Source organism: Danio rerio, chromosome 7 (assembly GCF_049306965.1).
Source record: "Danio rerio strain Tuebingen ecotype United States chromosome 7, GRCz12tu, whole genome shotgun sequence".
In the NCBI taxonomy this organism is placed as follows: domain Eukaryota; kingdom Metazoa; phylum Chordata; class Actinopteri; order Cypriniformes; family Danionidae; genus Danio; species Danio rerio.
The window spans coordinates 70355001-70374081 of NC_133182.1; the positions used below are offsets into that span (position 1 = coordinate 70355001).

The 19081-nt window shown below is 35.6% G+C and overlaps 1 protein-coding gene across 1 annotated transcript in view; it reads left to right on the forward strand.

Annotated features, from left to right (window-relative positions):
- Window positions 1-18535, forward strand: part of adgrg3 (adhesion G protein-coupled receptor G3) — a 23617-nt gene extending 5082 nt beyond the window's left edge. Inside the window, exons 7-12 of the mRNA XM_073907465.1 lie at window positions 7942-8033; window positions 8129-8244; window positions 8341-8612; window positions 9409-9505; window positions 10051-10334; window positions 16905-18535. Coding sequence (XP_073763566.1) covers window positions 7942-8033; window positions 8129-8244; window positions 8341-8612; window positions 9409-9505; window positions 10051-10334; window positions 16905-17041 — 998 coding nt within the window. The 3' untranslated portion in view covers window positions 17042-18535. The remainder of the gene's footprint in view (window positions 1-7941; window positions 8034-8128; window positions 8245-8340; window positions 8613-9408; window positions 9506-10050; window positions 10335-16904) is intronic.
- Window positions 18536-19081: the final 546 nt, after the last annotated feature.

The following is a 19081-nucleotide window of genomic DNA, read 5'->3' on the forward strand; positions in this document are numbered from 1 at the left end:
AACGTTTAAGCCATCTTCAGAGTGAAAGATTTGACTTGACAACACAATCTCATGGCAAATCGTAACTTTTTCATTTAGTGGCTAATTCGTACAATCATTCATACATTTTTGTACAATTTGCTCATCCCCCAATGACGGTTGGGATTAGGAGTGGGGTTAGGTGCCACGCCTCCTTTTTAAAATCGTACAATTTCGTACGCCAGAACTTGCACGAATTCGTAGGAGTTAGCCACTAAACTGGCAAAACGTAAAATACTAACGTTTTCTCGTGAGATCAGGCTGGACTTGATGTTTCATTAAAATGATAGTTCACCCAAAAAAAAAACTTCTGTCATCATTTACTCACCCTTTATTTGTTCCGAACCTGAGTGAGTTTCTTTCTTCTGTTTAACACTAAAAAAAATATTTTAAAGAGCAAGAAAACTTGTAACCATTCCCTGATGAAAAAAACAGCATAAACAAGCTTGTTGGCTGGTTTTAGCTGGTTGATTAGACTGGTTTTAGGGGGGTTTTGGCCATTTCCAGCCTGGTCTTAGCTGGTCAGGCTGGGAGATGACCATCCAAAACCAGTTATGTCCAGTTTGGTTTAAGCTGGTCATTTTCCAGCCTGACTAGCTAAACCTGGTAGGAAATGGCTGGTACCAGCCTGGAAATGGCCAAAACCCCTCTAAAACCAGGCTGATCAACCAGCTGATCAAGCTTAGGCTAAGTTAAGTTTTTTTTTCAGCAGAGTTGACCTTCATAGCATTTGTTTTTCCTACTATGGAAGTCAATAGTTTCTTCTTCAAAATATCTTAGTGTTCAACAGAAGAAAAAAAACTCAAAGGGCCCTATCAATCAATGCGGCGCAAAGCGCGACGCAATTGTGGTTAGCTTGTTTCAGCTCAGCGCAAGAATCGTTTTTGACGTTTTACATGACGCTGTTTAAATAGCAAATGCATTTGCGCTCATATGTGCGCCCATAGGCATTCTGGTCTAAAAAGGAGGCGTGTTAAGGCTCATTGCTGGCACGTTGCTATTTTGAGGAACTAAAATACACTGTTCAAAAGACTAGCTAAGAGGAGGTCTAAAGTCCAACCTTGATTAATACACATAGGATGTACAGCAATGAGCAAATATCTTTACAAATGAAAAATAATTAAAGGATTAAAATATTACAAAAATTATTTTTTTCCAGCCCATATAAAAACAAAAACCATACTTTCATGCCTTCTTCATATGGGCGACTTTTTTCAGTTTATTCAAAACAATTTGCTTTTGTATAATGTTATTACTATTATTTATTATATGCATATTTATATTTGTTTTATTAAAAACAAGCTTAGATTTGCCCACCTGTCAGATTTTAGACCATATGGGGCATAGCATGTGTACTTGGACACACTAAGTTTATGCGTACTTATACACACTAAGTAATTACTCATTCGTTTGCTGGAAATTAGAGTAGTTTTGAATCAAATCTTTGCACCTAACAAACAAAATTAATTATGTATAGGCTAATGGATGTATGTGCGTACAACACATTTCCCTATCCATGAGAGTGAAAGTGAAAGTAAAGAATGAGGAGGCTCATCTCTCATTCTCGCGCTGTGGATGCTCTGTTTAACTGTTTCCTCTCTAGTGAAGGGTTCAGTTTTTCTACTTACAAAGTCCATCATGTAAATAGCAAATGCGCTATGGCGCAACGCAACTGACTCTTAAAGGGAATGGGAGATGAGACTCTGATTGGTTTATTATCAAAACACACCTATAACTCATTAAGAGAATAAGCTCAACCCTGTTAGACCATTTTTCCATCCTCAAAATAGCAAAAGTGGATTCTAAAACACCCTTAATGCTTTTGCTTTGGACTTTGTGCATGGATCATCACATAGAGCCCAATGGTTTAGAACCACTTGAGGGTGAGTAAATAGTAAGTGACAATATTTGAGTAAACTACTCATTTAACAAAGCATATTCAGATAATTATTCTAAATAGGGGGTATTAGCAGACAGCATGCCAAATACACATCACTTTTTATTGATTTAAATATGTGTGAACTCATGACTTACATATATGAACAAAATAAAGTACCATCGTCTAGAATCTAGGTCATTCTCAGAGGCTGTGTTTAAAGACATTACAGCTAAACATGAACTAAATTCCAAATCAACGTGACCGATGCAGCCTCTTAGTGGTTACCACTAGCCAAGTTTTTGATCATACCATGACATAAATCTTTTTAGAGTATACAAAAAAACCCAAATGTGAATTAGGTGCTTTGATCATGAGGTTGTTTGAAGGGTTAAACCTAGTTACCAACAGTAAACAAGCCAAGCATAAGAGAGTCACATGGGTGTAGTGTTCTACATAACTTTTTTTCAAACAAGTCCAAAACCACCTAATGCAAGCGTAGACTATTTATTTATTTATTTATTGCAAATTAAGGCATTTTTATTTGACTTTTGCCATTTCCATCTCCATTTCTCATGCAATACTTCACTACTCAGTAGAGATACCCTGATAAAATGTATTCCAGCACAAGTGTTATGTAATCATTAAATAAAAAGTACAAAAATACTTGATTTTACTGATGTAATTAAGTTTAAAAAAGTAAACGCGTATTACCTGATGAATGTTCATTCATTCTGTGAGTTTTATTTAATACCCATATGTTCATCCTACTACTTAATGCTAATAAACAGACCAAAAAGTGAAATTGCTAAAATACACATACCTGTCAACCTGGCATTCTCCCATAAGTTACAGTTCTATCCCGCTTTCATCCCGTAAAGGTATTTTCCTGTATTTCTCATGTATTTTTTCTAAAAAAAAAAGGTGCCAATAGACATTAAAAAGCAGATCCTCCCTATCCGCAACCCATACTGCCGAACCACCAGGGGTGCCCCTTTCTCTTAAATGTGAATCTGTTCTGTGCTTTTATTTTATAAAGCATGAAAATACTTTTAGATAAATATAACATTTGAAAGATTCCCTTCCATTACAGGTGCCTTCGTAAGCAATCCTCTAGATGTAAACAGTCAGTTTACATCTAGACATGTCGTTCTTCGTTGTTTTTCTTTTTTACACAACAAATTTTGTCTAAAACGAACAAAAAAGTTAGGATAGCAATCGAATGCTTTCAGTTATAAATATATTCCACCTGTTATTTAATGTGATCAAGCTAAAAAATCTAAATAACACATTTATTCACTGCTCTTTAATCCGAATGTTTAAATTATAGAGTGATGAAAAGGTTAATGACATTTAATCATTTGATTCAGTTTCTTTTTAATCCTTATATATCTGAATAGGCTAAACTTATTTATTTGCAGAATCTTTTCTAATATATGTATCCTTTGTAAATAATAATAATTAATAATAATAAAATACTAAATACTTAGACCCTATTATTGACCATTTCAACTCCAGAAACAGCTCCAGATAAACATATTTAGTCATTTTGAGGGAGGAGGGGGGGGGATCCCTTATTTTCACATCCCAATGTTGACAGGTGAGTAAAAACAAAATGTGTTGAAATTCCAAGATTTCACAATTCACAATTGTGACATCTGTCCAACATCCCAGAATTGTGTATGTGAGTGTGTGTACATACTTATGTGGTTTACAAGGACATGAAACGTGGGTATTACCAAAGTCCCTTTAAGGGCAAGTCATTTCCCTTGGCGGCCATCTTTGAAACGTCTCTTGGGCAGTATGCTCGGGCATTCTGTCGGAATGGGAAACACCAAAATCTCTAAAACTACTTGCCAAGCTTTCGATTACATTTCAGATTACGAATAACCAATCAAATCTAACAACAGCTGTCCTGTTAGTTTCATTTCTAAATGTTCGTATCACACAAAATCTGCACAAACTCAAGTATGGTCCTAGCCTCTCCCCCGGAGAATTGTCATTGTATAGCGATCGCTGATTGGCTCCTGTACTAGAAGGCGGGGCTTTATTCGTTATATTGACAGTTACACTTTTCCCCATTCAAAAGTATACGAGTGACATGTCTTGCTGTTTCTCAATTCCAAACACACAAAGTTCGGACTTGTGTCCTTGGAAGTTCAGACTTTGAAAAACAAACTACCAAGGACGCGAGGACACAAGCACCCGGCTCATTTCTTCAAATGGAACAGCAGTGTACTTCGTCTCTTACTTCACCGTGGATTCATCAGTTTCACTGTACATAAACAATAAAATGATTTAATTATATAAAGCACTGGCTTATAATTAATATTATATTAATATTATAAATCTATACTTTTGATTTAAGAAAATGTAAACAAATCACTGTAATTGTGAAGTGAAATGGGTTATTATACACAGATGCGTGTCTTTTATCAATCAGATTTAATAAACTACAATGGACATTATACAAGTATAAAGTACAAGACGTGAATAATAGGAAATAAAGATAACGTTAAGCAATTTGGTAAACAAAAACAAACCTCGTACAACACGGTAACAAAATTAAAGACAATTATAAAAGGTAACAAAATAACACTGACAAAATAATACACCTGATAACAAATAACAGATAAGACCAAAAACTGCCCATTACATATGCAAAAGATGGATTAAATATCATGTTTTAACTACAATGGGTCAGTCACTCCTGCTCCTATATAATCAATTATTAGCCCCCTGAATTATTAGCTCCCCTGTTTATTTTTTTCCCTAAATTCTGTTTCACGGAGTGAAGATTTTTTCCAACACATTTCTAAACGCAATAGTTTTAATATCTCATTTCTAATAACTGTTTTATTTTATCTTTGCCATGATGAGAGTAAATAATATTTGACTAGATATTTTTCAAGACACTTCTACACAGCTTAAAGTGACATTTAAAGGCCTAACTAGGTTATGCGAACTCCACACAGAAATGCCAACTGACCCAGCCGTGGCTGTGACCTTCTTGCTGCGAGGCGACAGCACTACCTACTGTCCCACCGAGTCGCCATAGGGACACACCTCCTGTCCCTTTAATTTAAAAAGCTTAAAAATCATATTAATGGGATCTTTTGAAGTAAAATATTTGCCCAGGTTTTGTGTCAGGGTTGGGTTTAGGGGTAGGATTAGGGTCATATAATAACCGTAAGACCATATACAGTTGAAGTCAGAATTTATGACTTGTACTATATTAGTTAAATGTTTAGTTTATGTCTAGTGTGTGTCATATTTTTTTTTTTTTTTAAATTGCACATTGGAGTATGGGAGAAACGCAATTTCAGTCTACTGTGTAATGTAATGTTGCATGGTTTGATTGACAATAAAGTTGACTTGACTTGACTTGACTAAAAAAAAGCTTTTATTCTAGCCAAAATAATACAAATAGGACTCTCTAAAAGACAAAATATTATCAGACATGCTGTGAAAATTTCCTTGCTCTGTTGAACATCAATCGCGAAATATTTAAAAAAGGAAAAAATTCAAAGAGGGGCTAATAAGACTTTAACAGTAATAATTGGTTGTTACTGTATTAAAAATGTTACCAGTATGGAGCGTTCTAGTTAACCATACAAGTGTGTGCATGTGTGTATATCACCAATATATTTTGTGTTTAATAGACATCTAAAAGACTAGAATTTCTAGAAAGACTAGAACAGTCAAATAGACCAGTCATCAAATAGAAACAGCATGTACCTGAGCTCAGTTAAGAGCTTCATGGGAAAGGCTGTGAATACTTCTGTACATGTGATTTTTCAGGGTTTTTTATTTCTAATAAATTTGCAACAATTAAAAAAAAAATCACATTGTCATTATAGGGTATTGTGTGCAGAATTGAGGAAATAAATCAATTTAATTAATTTTTGAATAAGACTGTAACATAAACAAATGTGGAAAAACTGCTGCTTTCCGGATGCACTGTATGCAGTTTATTTGTAATGTACTTAACACAAATAAACTACACTTTAATATCACTGATCAAACATGTAATGAACTTTGACAGGCATGTATTTAAAGTATATTTTACTTTTTTTATTATTATTATTATTTAGCAAAGTTAGCTAATCATTAACACATCTGAAGTAGGTCTATACTGACAATTGGTTTGGCTGCAGGAAACACATTACTAGTGTGCATCCGAAGACGAAACCATGCTGTATTTTAAGATGTGTGACTTTCAAGTTATATCTGTCAAGTTATTGTCAGCTTAGCGAGCTCAAACATGCAGTTTAATTTAGACTAGTGTTAAGCCTATGTATTAGTATTGAGAATTATGTGAAAACAATATTTAATAGGCCACTAGATCAAAAGAGTAAAAACAACTGGAATCCACAGCATAGTTAGAAGATTTAATGATGGATTTAAGTACGTCAATGAACAAATACAAGTCATATATACTATAAGTCAAGTATTAATAAATGCAATATTAAGTTTAACTCCCTAGTAAACAATTTTGTGTTTAATAGACGTCTAACAGACATCTAAACGTACATGTAGACAGCTTGGCTTAAACAAGGCTAAACTTGAGCTGTCAGAGAAAATCTAATAGTCTAAGAATAGCCTAAAACTAGACTAGTCATCTAATAGACAGATTAGACAGATTGTATATGTGTATCCATTCATTTCTGTTTATTTGATGACTAGTCAGATAGACAACATCTATAGGAAGTTCACTGGCAGGCCAAATTTTGTCTTGTTTTAGCCAAGACGACTATGTTTAGGCGTCAATTTGACATGTATTAGACATCTTTTAAAAACAAAAATGCTTGCTGGGTCTGCGAAGTAGCTAAAAAGTGAACTGAAAGTATACTTTATTTTTAGTTTAATAGAAATATATTAATATATTTCACATAAGAAGTACATTTAAGGGAAATTGATAACAAGTAAACTGGAAGTAAACTTTCTTATTGTTTGTTTAATAGATGTCTACTAATTGTACACACACAAACAATAAACTTCTTCGTAAGTGATTTCATGAGAGTAAAACACACTCAAAAATATTTCTGCTGCTTGTTCCAACAAGTTTAAATAACACAAATTTTGAGATGGGGGGGTGGGGGGAGAGAGAGGGGGGGGGGGGTTGCAACACAGGCTCATTGTGAATACCTACATACGTATATATTTCTAAAGAGGATGCATTATGTAGCCAAAGGTATGTATGGTAGCATTTAGGCTTTAAAACGAACGCTACGGGGTGGTATGAACCGCCGACAGCTTCTGTTTCTTCTCGCGCTACCAGCTGACGCCTTACCTCTGAGTTACCGCTGTTACCAGTTTGCCAAGTGGCTCGCTGCATACGTCGGCGGCCTGATGACGCAGAGTAGAGTTTAACATGACAACGGGGTTCAAAGTAAATCAAACACAAAAGCAGAAAATTAAATAAACATTAAATAACAGGGCGAGACATGGTAAGATCTGAAAACGTGGTAAAAAAAAAATCAGGTGGCTTTTCGGGACTGCATTTGAAAAACGGTTGGGTTATGGTAGGGTTCTGGCCTGGGGGTTGATCAGTCAGTCGGCAGTGGCCTCTGGTGGATTTAGGTAAAAACATTGAACACGAACGACATTCGCGAGAAAAATCTGAGAACTCAAAAAGCGTACACAGCAGCCACGGGTGGATTTATGTGAGAAGAGCAAGCGTGAATGGCGCTCGCGAGAGAAATTTGAGATCTGAAAAAGCGTTCACATCGGCCTCTGGTTGATTTGCGAAAACTAAAACTGCACAAAAAAAAAAAAATTAATTAAAAAAAAAATTTCTCCTGGGATGTATTCGGTGCTCTCCAGAAATGTATATAGGGTAACATATCCATAATTAGCCTGGGTTGTTTTTTTGGCACAACTTCGGTTCAGTCTACTTAAATTTGTCAAATCAATTAAGCTAACTAATCGATTTGTGTTGGGGAAACATGAAGGAATTATGTGGAACCCAGCATTTTCCACATTGCAGTCTCAATATCTATAGGCTACCTTATGCTTTAATGTAGACATTTTCATCTCTTTTTCAGGAAACTGGAGTACAGATGGCTGTAAGACTAATATCGACAATGGAGACTTTGTGTGCAGCTGTAACCATCTAAGCTTTTTCGCAGTCCTCATTGTAAGTTAAGCCTTTACCCATGTTTTTTAAATCTTTCAACTTAATCATGGCCGACTTATTTATTTTTGCCTGTTTGTCATGAATGTTTCTAACAGAGTCCTCAAATTCCAGAGAAGTCCCATATTGTCCATCTCAACTACATTTCATATGTTGGCTCTGCCCTTTCAATAGCATTCACATCCCTCGTAATAGTCTTGTTTCTGTGCCAGAGGTAAGCTGCTAAAAGATTTCGCACGAAACCATCCAGTTTCAGAATGCTCAATGGTCTAGATTGAAGAGATAACTTCTGCTACTGTCCTCCCCACAGGAAAAAACAATGCGAGCATTCACTCGTCATCCATGTGCAGCTCTCCAGTTGCTTATTCTTGCTGCACATCTCGTTCTTGTGCAGTGTGTGGTTTTCAGGCCATAGTGACTCTGATTCAGTGTGTCAGACTATAGGCCTTCTTCTGCACTGGTGCCTTTTAGCCACCTTCACCTGGACGGCCATTGAAGGCTTCCATCTGTACCTGTTGCTGGTGCGAGTCTTCAACATCTACATCAAGAGATACATGCTTAAACTAAGTCTCATGGGATGGGGTGAGTTTAGTTTCACGTTATGAATTTCAAAGTATTTGCCACACTCCACTTATCTTTTTTTTTTTTTTGGAAATAGGCTTCATTAACAACTCCCGTAGAGATGAACTGTAGATGTTTACCATTTTTAATCCATTCAGATGATTTCCAGGTCTGGCGGGAGCACTTATAGCTTAGCTTAGCATAAATCATTGAATCGGATTAGACCATTAGCATCAAAATAAAAATGTAAAAAGCATTTTGAATATTTCCCATTTTAAGCTTGACTTCTGTAGTTACATTGTGTCAAATTCCCAAAGCAAGTGATGCAACAAAGTTTGATTAAAAAAATCTTCAATGGTTATAAAAATCCTTATAGTCATTAAAATAATTTATAAAAAACAAAAAAATTATTTGTTTAAAAAGTATTGAATGATATTAATGATATGACGAAGTTCTGGAAACTTTTTTACTTCCCTGTTTATCCATCTGTCTTTACGGTCAGTTTCTTTGGACCGCCTACTGTCATTTTAAAGAAAATCACAACGGCGAGTATAAAAGCCTTATCCGTTTTGCGAGGAACGTGCACAGTCAGCGGAGGTGCGCCGAAAGTATAAATCTAGCTTAAGGAGGATGAGAGAGAGCTCTCGGATTTCTTCTAAAATGTTTTCATTTTTGTTCTGAAGTAAACGAAGCTCTCAGGGAAATGAGGACGAGTAATTAATACCAGAATTGTATTTATTTATTTTTTGATGAACTAATTAAGCCTTGCAATGTGTATCATAAAATCTGTTTGTTGTGTATTAATCATTTCCCACAGGTGTACCCACCGTTACGGCGATGATATGCGGCATGACTAAAGTGTATGGAAAATATACCCTCTACACAGATCAAGAAAATTCAACAGCCACATCGCTGTAAGCTAAAACTCTTCAAACTACTTATTAGCCCTCCTGTAAATATTGTTTTCTTTTTCAAATGTTTCCCAAATTATGATTAGTTAAGCAAGGCATTTTTCACAGTAATTCCTATAATATTTTTTCTTCCGGAAAAAGTCTTATTTGTTTTATTTCGACTAAATTAATAGAACTTTTACATTTTTTAAAAACCATTTAAGCTCAAAATTATTAGCCTCCTAAGGCAATATTTTGTCCATTATCTTCAGAACAAACCATCATTATACAATGACCTGCCTAATTACCCAAACTAGCAGAGTTAACCTAATTAACCAAAGTTAAGCCTTTAAATGTCACTTTAAGCTCAATACTAATATCTTAAAAAATATCTAGTAAAACATCTCATCATGGCAAAGATAAAAGAAATCAGTTATTAGCTGTTGTTCAATGGTTATAATTATCAGTTATAATTATTCACGAGGGCTAATAATTCTGAGTTCAACTATATACAGTTCATCACTTTTCAGACCTGTAACGAATGCTTCCATTGGCTTTTTACTGTCTAGATGCTGGGTGACCACAAACACAGTAATCTACATTACTGTAAATGGCTATCTGGGGCTGGTGATGCTCTTCAACATGGCTATGCTGGCAGTGGTTGTGGTAAAGATGCGTCAGTTAAGACAGCAGAATGTACAAATAGACCATCAGAAGAGGGCGTGGAAAGACTGCGTGTCTCTGCTGGGGCTCTGCTTTGTTCTGGGAGTGCCGTGGGGTCTGGCCTTCTCAACCCACGGACCCCTGAGTCTCCCTGCGCTGTATGTTTTTACCATCCTCAACAGTTTTCAAGGTAAGAATTTGGCACGGTGTTCATTGAAACAAAAGCATGTAAAAGGGGTTACCTTTTCAGAATTTGGAACTGAATGGTCCATACTGGCACCTTAATATTATATAACAGTTGCTGATTTTCAAGTAACTTGAAATTTTTAGGTACTAGTACCTCCAAGGTACTAATATGGACCCTTTAGGTACAAATGTTCAGTTCAGTACAGCTGTTTAATGATTAATCAATACACTGAAAAAATAATGTCTGCAAAACTGTTGCAAACTATTTATTTGTGTTGAATTGAAACAAATTAAATTGAGTAAAATTCGACTTAATTTGTTTGTTTGTTTAAATTCAGCCCAAATAAACAGTTTACAGCCACTTTACGAAAAAAAATTTTGTAAATCCAAGGAATCATTTCTGAATAATGTTTTTCAGTGTACTTATCGCATATAAAAAAAAAAGTTTGTATTCATAAAACATTTGTTCATGCATTGTTTATGTAAATATAAATGCACAAACAAGCATATGTTCAAATATTTAAAATAAAATTAAACCGCAATAGCAATTTCTTTCAATATTATCGTGGTTGTGACTCAATAAAATCATAGGTCTTTTGGTGAAAAGTTTGCTCAGGCGAATGGAGCGAATGGGAGTTAGCGGAAACTAAAATTTTCATCAGCCCAAGCGTGGCCATCATCCTTTGCGGTCTGTTGTCGCTACAGATCCAGTAATGCAGAAATGGAGGATGCTGCTAGTAGCGGCAAAGAAAAAGAGCTAAAAATGGTCGAACCTAAACGGGTTTTAAATCAGATGTGTGGAAGCATTTCATGTATTCTCTGAAAAGAAACAAGAAAGAAGAAAAGGTGACAGAAAAAAGGGTATGCAGGCACTGCCAGACTGTGCTGAAATACAAGTCGGGAAATACGACTAACATGATGGGGATTCTTTTAGTCAAGGGGACAGCAGAACACAGCACACTGCTCAGATTGATGGAGACATTGACTTGTACCACCAAGAGACCACTATCTCACTCATGGCTTGTCCTTTCGAGTGGAGTTTTTTTTTTTTTTTTTTTGCATGGTTTAATATTTTTTTGTTATTAAAATTGAATAATTTAGTTCCTGTTTGAATGTCATTGATCGGTTCAGTGTTGAGGTAACCTGAACATTCTAGCACTTTTTTTGAGTCTCTTCAATAGTTTTGTTTTTCCTTTAAATGATTCAATAAATACCGTACCGTGCCATTCATACCGAGGTATTACCGTATCGTGAAATTTTGATACCGTTACATCCCTAATATATATATATATATATATATATATATATATATATATATATATATATATATATATATATATATATATATATATATATATATACAGTATATATATATATATATAAATTCTACCTGACAAAAGTCTTGTCGTCATTCCCAGTTGTAAAAGCCACAAATAATAACTTGATTTTTAGTTGATCATTTGGAAAAGTGGCAGAGAGTAGATTTTTCTACTGAATCATCTGTTGAACTGCATCCCCATCATCACAAATACTGTAGAAGATCTATTGGAACCCGCATGGCCCCAAGACCCTCAGAGAAATCAGTCAAGTTTGGTGAAGGAAAAATCATCTTTGGGGTTACACTCAGTATAGGGGTGTGAGAGTTCGGCAGAGTGGACGGCAACATCAACAGCCTGAGGTATCAAGACATTTGTGCTGCGCATTACATTACAAACCACAGGAGAGGGCAAATTCTTCAGCAGGATAGCGCTCCTTCTCATACTTCAGCCTCCATGTCAAAGATCCTGAAAGCAAAGAAGGTCAAGGTGCTCCAGGATTGGCCAGCTCGGTCACCAGAGATGAACATTATTGAGCATCTCTGAGATAAAATGGAGGAGGCATTGAAGATGAATCCAAAGAATCTTGATGAACTCTGGGAGTCCTGTAAGAACGCTTTCTTTACCATTCCAGATGACTTTATTAATAAGTGATTTGAGTCATTGCAGAGATGTATGGTTGCCGTCGTCCAAGCTCATGGGAGTCATACAGTACACAATATTAATTCTTTTTCCACTGCAGCATGACTTTATATTCTATACTGGACATTATTTCTGTTAAGTGACAAGACTTTTGTCTAAGCAAAGTCAGACCTTACTGTCCTAATTAAATAATTAAAAATCAAGGCATGATCATAATTTATTTAGTAAAAATAGGCGTAATCTAGATCATATTCAGATAGATATAAGATTCATATAAGCCACTTTTGATACCAAATGATCAAGTAGAAGTCAAGTTAATATTTGTTGTTCCTAAAACTTAGGTGACAAGACTTTTGTCAGGTAGTAGTACTTAATATTTTAAGTGGATCAAAACCTTTCAAAGTTGTATTAAGACTATTTATACTATTTATTTAGGACAAGTTTAAAAAACTTTATTGAACCACTTCAAATGTTGACTACCAACTAACCCCAGAATTTTAAAAAACAGATGCGAGGCTTAACCATAGCAAATGTAGGCCCAGTTTTACACACAGGGCTTAGATTAAGCCAGGACTACGCCTTAGTTAAATTAGGCTATTTAAGCCAAGTTTGCAAAAATGGCCCAAGTAAAATGAATTACTGGTGTGCACATGGAGGAGAAAAAAATACACTGATGTATTTTACGACATCTCACTGCAAGTTATTTTGAGTTGAGACAGCTCAAACATGCAATTTAATCCTGACTAGCCCCAAACCTTGTTTGTGAAACAGGAAGGTTATGTTTTAAAAGGAAAGTTCACTAAACATAACCACAATTCTAAACAGATTACACTGAAACTAGTGTGTTTCATGGAGAGGTTCACAATTAGCAGGGAAGAAATTAATTTTCTTACCTCTTCACCTAAAAAAGAAGCTTGGGCATCACTGATGAAATTTTTCTGTGCCAATGTTTATAGCATAAGAGTATTCTTTCGCTGTTCAAATACTAATTCTGCTGTTGTTTAATCTGGGAAGAAGAACAATAAGTATTACCACACCAAAAAACAATTACAGGCATCAAAATTAAGCTACACAATGCTAGTGAATCCACAGAGTCAGCAGCCAATAAGAAGTGAAGTTTCATAAACTAATTTCGAGAGGAGCACGTGATATGATTGTGCACCGCTGGCCACTCATCCGTAATCAGTAATAATCCAATGAGAATGATCCTAGCTTAATATAAATGGATCACTTTCTCCTTATTGCACTATCTTCGTTTTGGAAGAATCCCCCCTTCCACCCCATCTCCTCCTTTTTCTCCCCTTCTAAAGGGGGAGCGATCAAGACCTACCTGATCTCAATTCTCTTGATATGCTTCTGGACCGGGCGAGAGCCCTGGGATCAAATACCTCCGAGCTCAGGGTTCTCTTCCAGGACAGCATGCCAAACCTGCTATAAGTGCCAAGCATATCTAAGTGGGAACTCTTGAAACATGTTTCACGTCATTTCAACAAGACAAAATCCTACATTTATGAGTAGAGGCTAGATTTGACCACTCCAGACACTTTAAAATGCCCTTCATATAGGACAGCCACTGTGTCATCAGTCATGGTAATAATCAACAAGTTTACAGAGCTGTTACAGTATATTTAAATATATTCAAATTCCAAAAGAAATGAGATATACTTTCACAGGTGTGTGCTGATATGTGTTTCACATGTATTAAAAGCGCCAATGCCTATTCCATGTTTTATTCTGTTTGTTTAGCAAAATCATGTGCTGCCATTTATTGCAATACACTGACATTTATTGACATTTATTGCATTACACAGTCAGGTCAAGATGTGACTTTAAATAAGCAAATTGTACAGTTAATGATTAGATCTTTATTGCAGTGATTAATCCTAGATCGTGACCATAATGGAGTCTTTCACGCAGCATCAGTTATGGGTTAAAAATATTTGTTGCTAAACTTGTAACCGGTAAGACATACATTTTTACTGCAATAGCGACTCCTAGTATTTTACAGAGTAACTTTCTTTGTTTTTGGACAAGTACATGTGTAAATTGTATGCCTGTATTAAGTCACTGACACAAACTGGACTGTCTGGACTTGGACTGTCTTTGACCGTTCCAATAACTGAGGTAAAGTTGGTTTTATTTACGCACATTCATTCAGTGACATCTTTAATGTGACCTACATTGTTTACCATGATACTTTGAATATTTGGTCTGAAATCATATGTATGACTTGAAAACAACATTAGCATTATTTAATTCACTGTGAACAATGTTGTACTTTAATAGTCATTGGCTGTAAATATGATTTCACTATTTAGAATTTACAAATAATTATTTTGTGAAATTATATTAAGTATAGGGGCTAGGCAGTGGCGCAGTAGGTAGTCCTGTCGCCTCACAGCAAGAACCTTGGCTCAGTTGGCGTTTCTGTGAGTAGTTTGCATGTTCTCCCTGCCTTTGCGTGGGTTTCCTCCGGGTGCTCCAGTTTCCCCCACAGTCCAAAGACATGCGGCACAGGTGAATTGGGTAGACTAAATTGTCCGTAGTGTACGAGTGTGTGTGTGAATGTTTCCCAGAGATGGGTTGCGGCTGGAAGGGCATCTGCTGCGTAAAAACTTGCTGGATAAGTTGGCGGTTCATTCCGCTGTGGCGACCCCGGATTAATAAAGGGACTAAGCCGACAAGAAAATGAATGAATATTAAGTATAAAGTCTGAATGTGTGAATATCAAACCAACTTTACCTCTATGTTCCAATATGGAGAACAAAAGTGCTTCAGATATGGCATTTCATTAAAGTGACTTATTTGTTTGGTCTTAATAATTTTCATTTCATAAATAATATTTTGGAGAGTACAGTAGCTAAATATATTATTCAAGTATAAATATGTGATGGCTTTTAATTGTTGTCAGTTCTTTACCAAGTAATAAACAGCCTACCATAATAGTTTGTAGATCATAATGACCCTAAAGGTTTTATAAATATAATTCACACAGCTGTCAGGTTAAACACCAATTACTGCAGTTGCAAACAAATAAAGTATCATATTATGACTGAACAGAAAGCATGTGCTTTTTGTAACAATGTAGCTTTCAGGAAGGTCAAAACAATCCTACAAACTGCCCTTGCATTGTTATGTAGACTCCAAACAAACGATACTGTCTTATTTCAGTAAGAATTGTTAGTTTGTGACTACCTTGAAAGCTGTAAGTGCACTCAGCTTATGTCCACGTAGCCTATGTAGCTGACGGCGACCTCCGGTGGTGATTTAAAGTGTTTGCTGCTATAGTAAAATACGTATTTACTTCATATTTGCAAGCAAAATGTTATGACAAATCACACCGAGGTCAAAACTGACAAAGTTACAAAATCAGTGACAAATTCACGCGCAATTACTTCCCTATTCCTTAACGTCTCTTCTTGTAAATAACATATTCACTTATGACAAACCACTACAAGCTCTGGCAATCTCCCGCCTTCTATTTTTGACTCGTTCATTAACCGTGAAGGCCGCCACTGAATAAAAAAAAAATTATTAAACAAAATATGATAGCAAATTTTTACAATTGCGATACAAACACGCAATTCTGACTATAACTTGCAATTTCGAGTATGTATCACTCAATTCTAAGATTAAAAAGTCGCAAATTACCTTTTTTAATTGTTTTATTTAGTGGCTGGCGATAACGGCTTCTAGGCTCACAAAATGTAACAGAAAAAAAAATTCCCATGACTTCTGTTTTGTGCCCATTTGTAAAATGTTCACTGATGTAAAATCTATATCCTCTGTGGTCATCTGTAAATATGGCTTAATCAATCAATCAATCAATCAATCAATCAATCAATCAATCAATCAATCAATCAAACAAACAATAATATTGGGCAATTATCTCATTGCCACGTGATATTTAAATAACTTGTTAAGAAAACACTTTGTGTCAATTTTACTTTATATTGTGTGCATGAATACCATTTTGGACCCATTGGCTGGAGAACAGTAGGTTTGATTAATTTGTAGTGTTTTCAACATTACAACAATGATGGCAATTAAGATACGTGAATGCAAACTTAGATTCATTTAATCTCAATCCTTAATCTTGTTTACAATAGAATTTGGGTTTGAATACTTTTTTGTTATCCGTTTATAGTTTGCTTTTAAATTCTGGTTTCAATCACATGAGGATTCTTCACATTACACATGACATATGAGTCCAATAAAATCAAATGTTTAAATATTTCTGAATTAGCACTATTATCTAACACCACTGGATGAAAAAAAGCTTGTTGAGACCAGTGTGTGTGTGTGTGTGTGTGTGTGTGTGTGTGTGTGTGTGTGTGTGTGTGTGTGTGTGTGTGTGTGTGTGTGTGTGTGTGTGTGTGTGTGTGTGTGTGTGTGTGTGTGTGTGTGTGTAAGAGAGAAAGGAAGAAAAAAAACACATAATAGGCTATTGTGATTATTTGGGTGTTGCTTTAATTGGTAGGCTATTAGTCATTCCAAATAAAATAATCAAATGTGTATGCTTTACAATAAAGTTAATATGTGAAGTAGGGTCTTTTTAAAAATATTGATTAATGCAAAAAGTGTACAATTTCATCGCTTTTCATTTCATCCTACAGGTGTCTTTATTTTCCTGTGGATATTGACTCTCACATGTAAAGCACGGAAGGAGAAACAAACCTCATCCAAAGGCACCATCCAGGTCAGCTACCTGAGTAATGAAGAATATGTGACTTCCAAAACAACCAACAGCTGATTGCACTGGGGAGTTTCAGAAACTGACTCTTCAATGACATTATTAATTATTAATATTATTAATAATGTTTTTTGACTCATTTGGACTTTTGGGGGGGTCCACAAGTCCCAGGGACCTGCAAGGGAGCGTCATGTAAGCCTAATTTTGTGGAGGAAAGTATTTATTTTAAGAGTCTGTTTTTCATTGAAGTTTAATTGAGGAATAGTTTGTATTTGTTGGATTTTCAAACTTTTGATTGTAGCAGTTTTTTCGCAATTAAATATTTTAGAAGTATAAAATAGTTTTAACACTGGATAGGAGAAACCCTGTTGACTATTTTTTACCTTTTAAATCACGTTACACATTGTACAATGACAAAAATAAAATATATATTTTTAGTAAACAGTATTGTACTTTTTTCCAGATGTGCACAGATGTTCCATGTGTTTTCACGCCAGTGGCGTACTGTAACTAATTACAAATGCTCAAATTACTGTAATTGAGTAGTTCTTCTCAGAAGAACTAGTAATTTACTAAGTAGTTTTAAAAATGTGTACTTTTACTTTTCCTTGAGTACATTTTTAGCGCAGTATCAGTACTTTACTCCACTACTTTCCTTCAACCTGCAGTCACTACTTTATTTCTTTCTCGTCTATGGGGATTGGCTAAAGTAGAAAAATCAGTCCTGTAATTCCCGTCTAATCAAATCACACATAGAAAGTAAATCACATGATATTGAACATCAACACATTGGCGCTTTATAAATGCAGCAAACCTTTTAGAAGCATTAAAAATATCCAAGAAGATGTTCCAAATATTTACACACATTCAAGAGTTCACACTTAGCTGATGATTGATTATAAGCAAGTTTGGCATGCTGTCCCGGGAGAGAACCCTGAGCTCGAAGGTTCTTGAGCCCTGGGCTCCCTCCCGTTTGGAGGAAGAGAGGGGAGCCTCGAGCTCAGGTAGATCTTGACAACTCCCCTTTTTATAATAGCTAAAGATTAAGATTGAAGGCTATTAAAAGATATGCTGCATTATTAGATTACCTGTATTGAAATTTAGATTTAACGATTAACTTGTTGTGCATGTTTTTGGAATGTGGGAGGAAACCCACGCAAGCACGGGAAGAACATGCAAACTACACACAGAAACGACCACCGGCCTGTTAAGGAACTAGAACCGGTGACGTTCTTGCTGTGAGGCGACAGTGCTAGTCACTGAGCCACCGTGCTGCCCTATGGAGGGAAAGGTGAAAAGGTAGGGGTGGAAGGGGGGATTCTTCAAATCGAAGATGACTGTAGTGAGAAAACCCTGGCTCTTTATAGTGGTTAGGAAAGGCCTGATTGGTGGATCAAGCATGCTAATGCAGAACCAGCCGAGTTCAATCATAATCACGTGCTCCTCTCGAAATTAGTTTATGAATAAACTTCACTTGACGCACCGTCTTTTAATAGACTGAATGTCACCGATAAGAAAATAGATGTCGACTGTATAAAAAAACTATCACTAAATGGAACGAATGAAAAATGGAAGGAAGGACCGAACGAAGGAAGGACTGAACTAATGAAGGAAGGAAGGGCCAAATTAATAAAGTAAGGATTCAAGGAAGGACTGAACAAACTAAGAAAGGAACGAACGAATGAACAAAGGACCTAATGAAGGGAAAACCAAAAATAAGAATGAGCAAACAAATGAAGGGAGGAATGAAGGACAAACAAATTAAAGAATGAAGGAAGGACAGAACGAACAAACAAATGGAAGAAAGTTGGAAGAAACAAACGAATATAGGAAGATTACTAAATGCACTAAAGAATGTTCTGTTTACACATCACTGCACAAACTGCATGTAAATGCAAAACAACTTTTTATGGCGTAATACTCATTCACTACTCTTGAGTACTTTTAAAATGCCTACTTTTTATTCATACTTTGAGTAATTTACAACAAATACTTTTACTTTTTTAGTAATGGTACTTTTATTTAAGTATGATTTTTCAGTACTCTTTCCACCACTGCTTCTCGCACACAAAGATTTAGTGTAAAAAATGAGTTCACAGA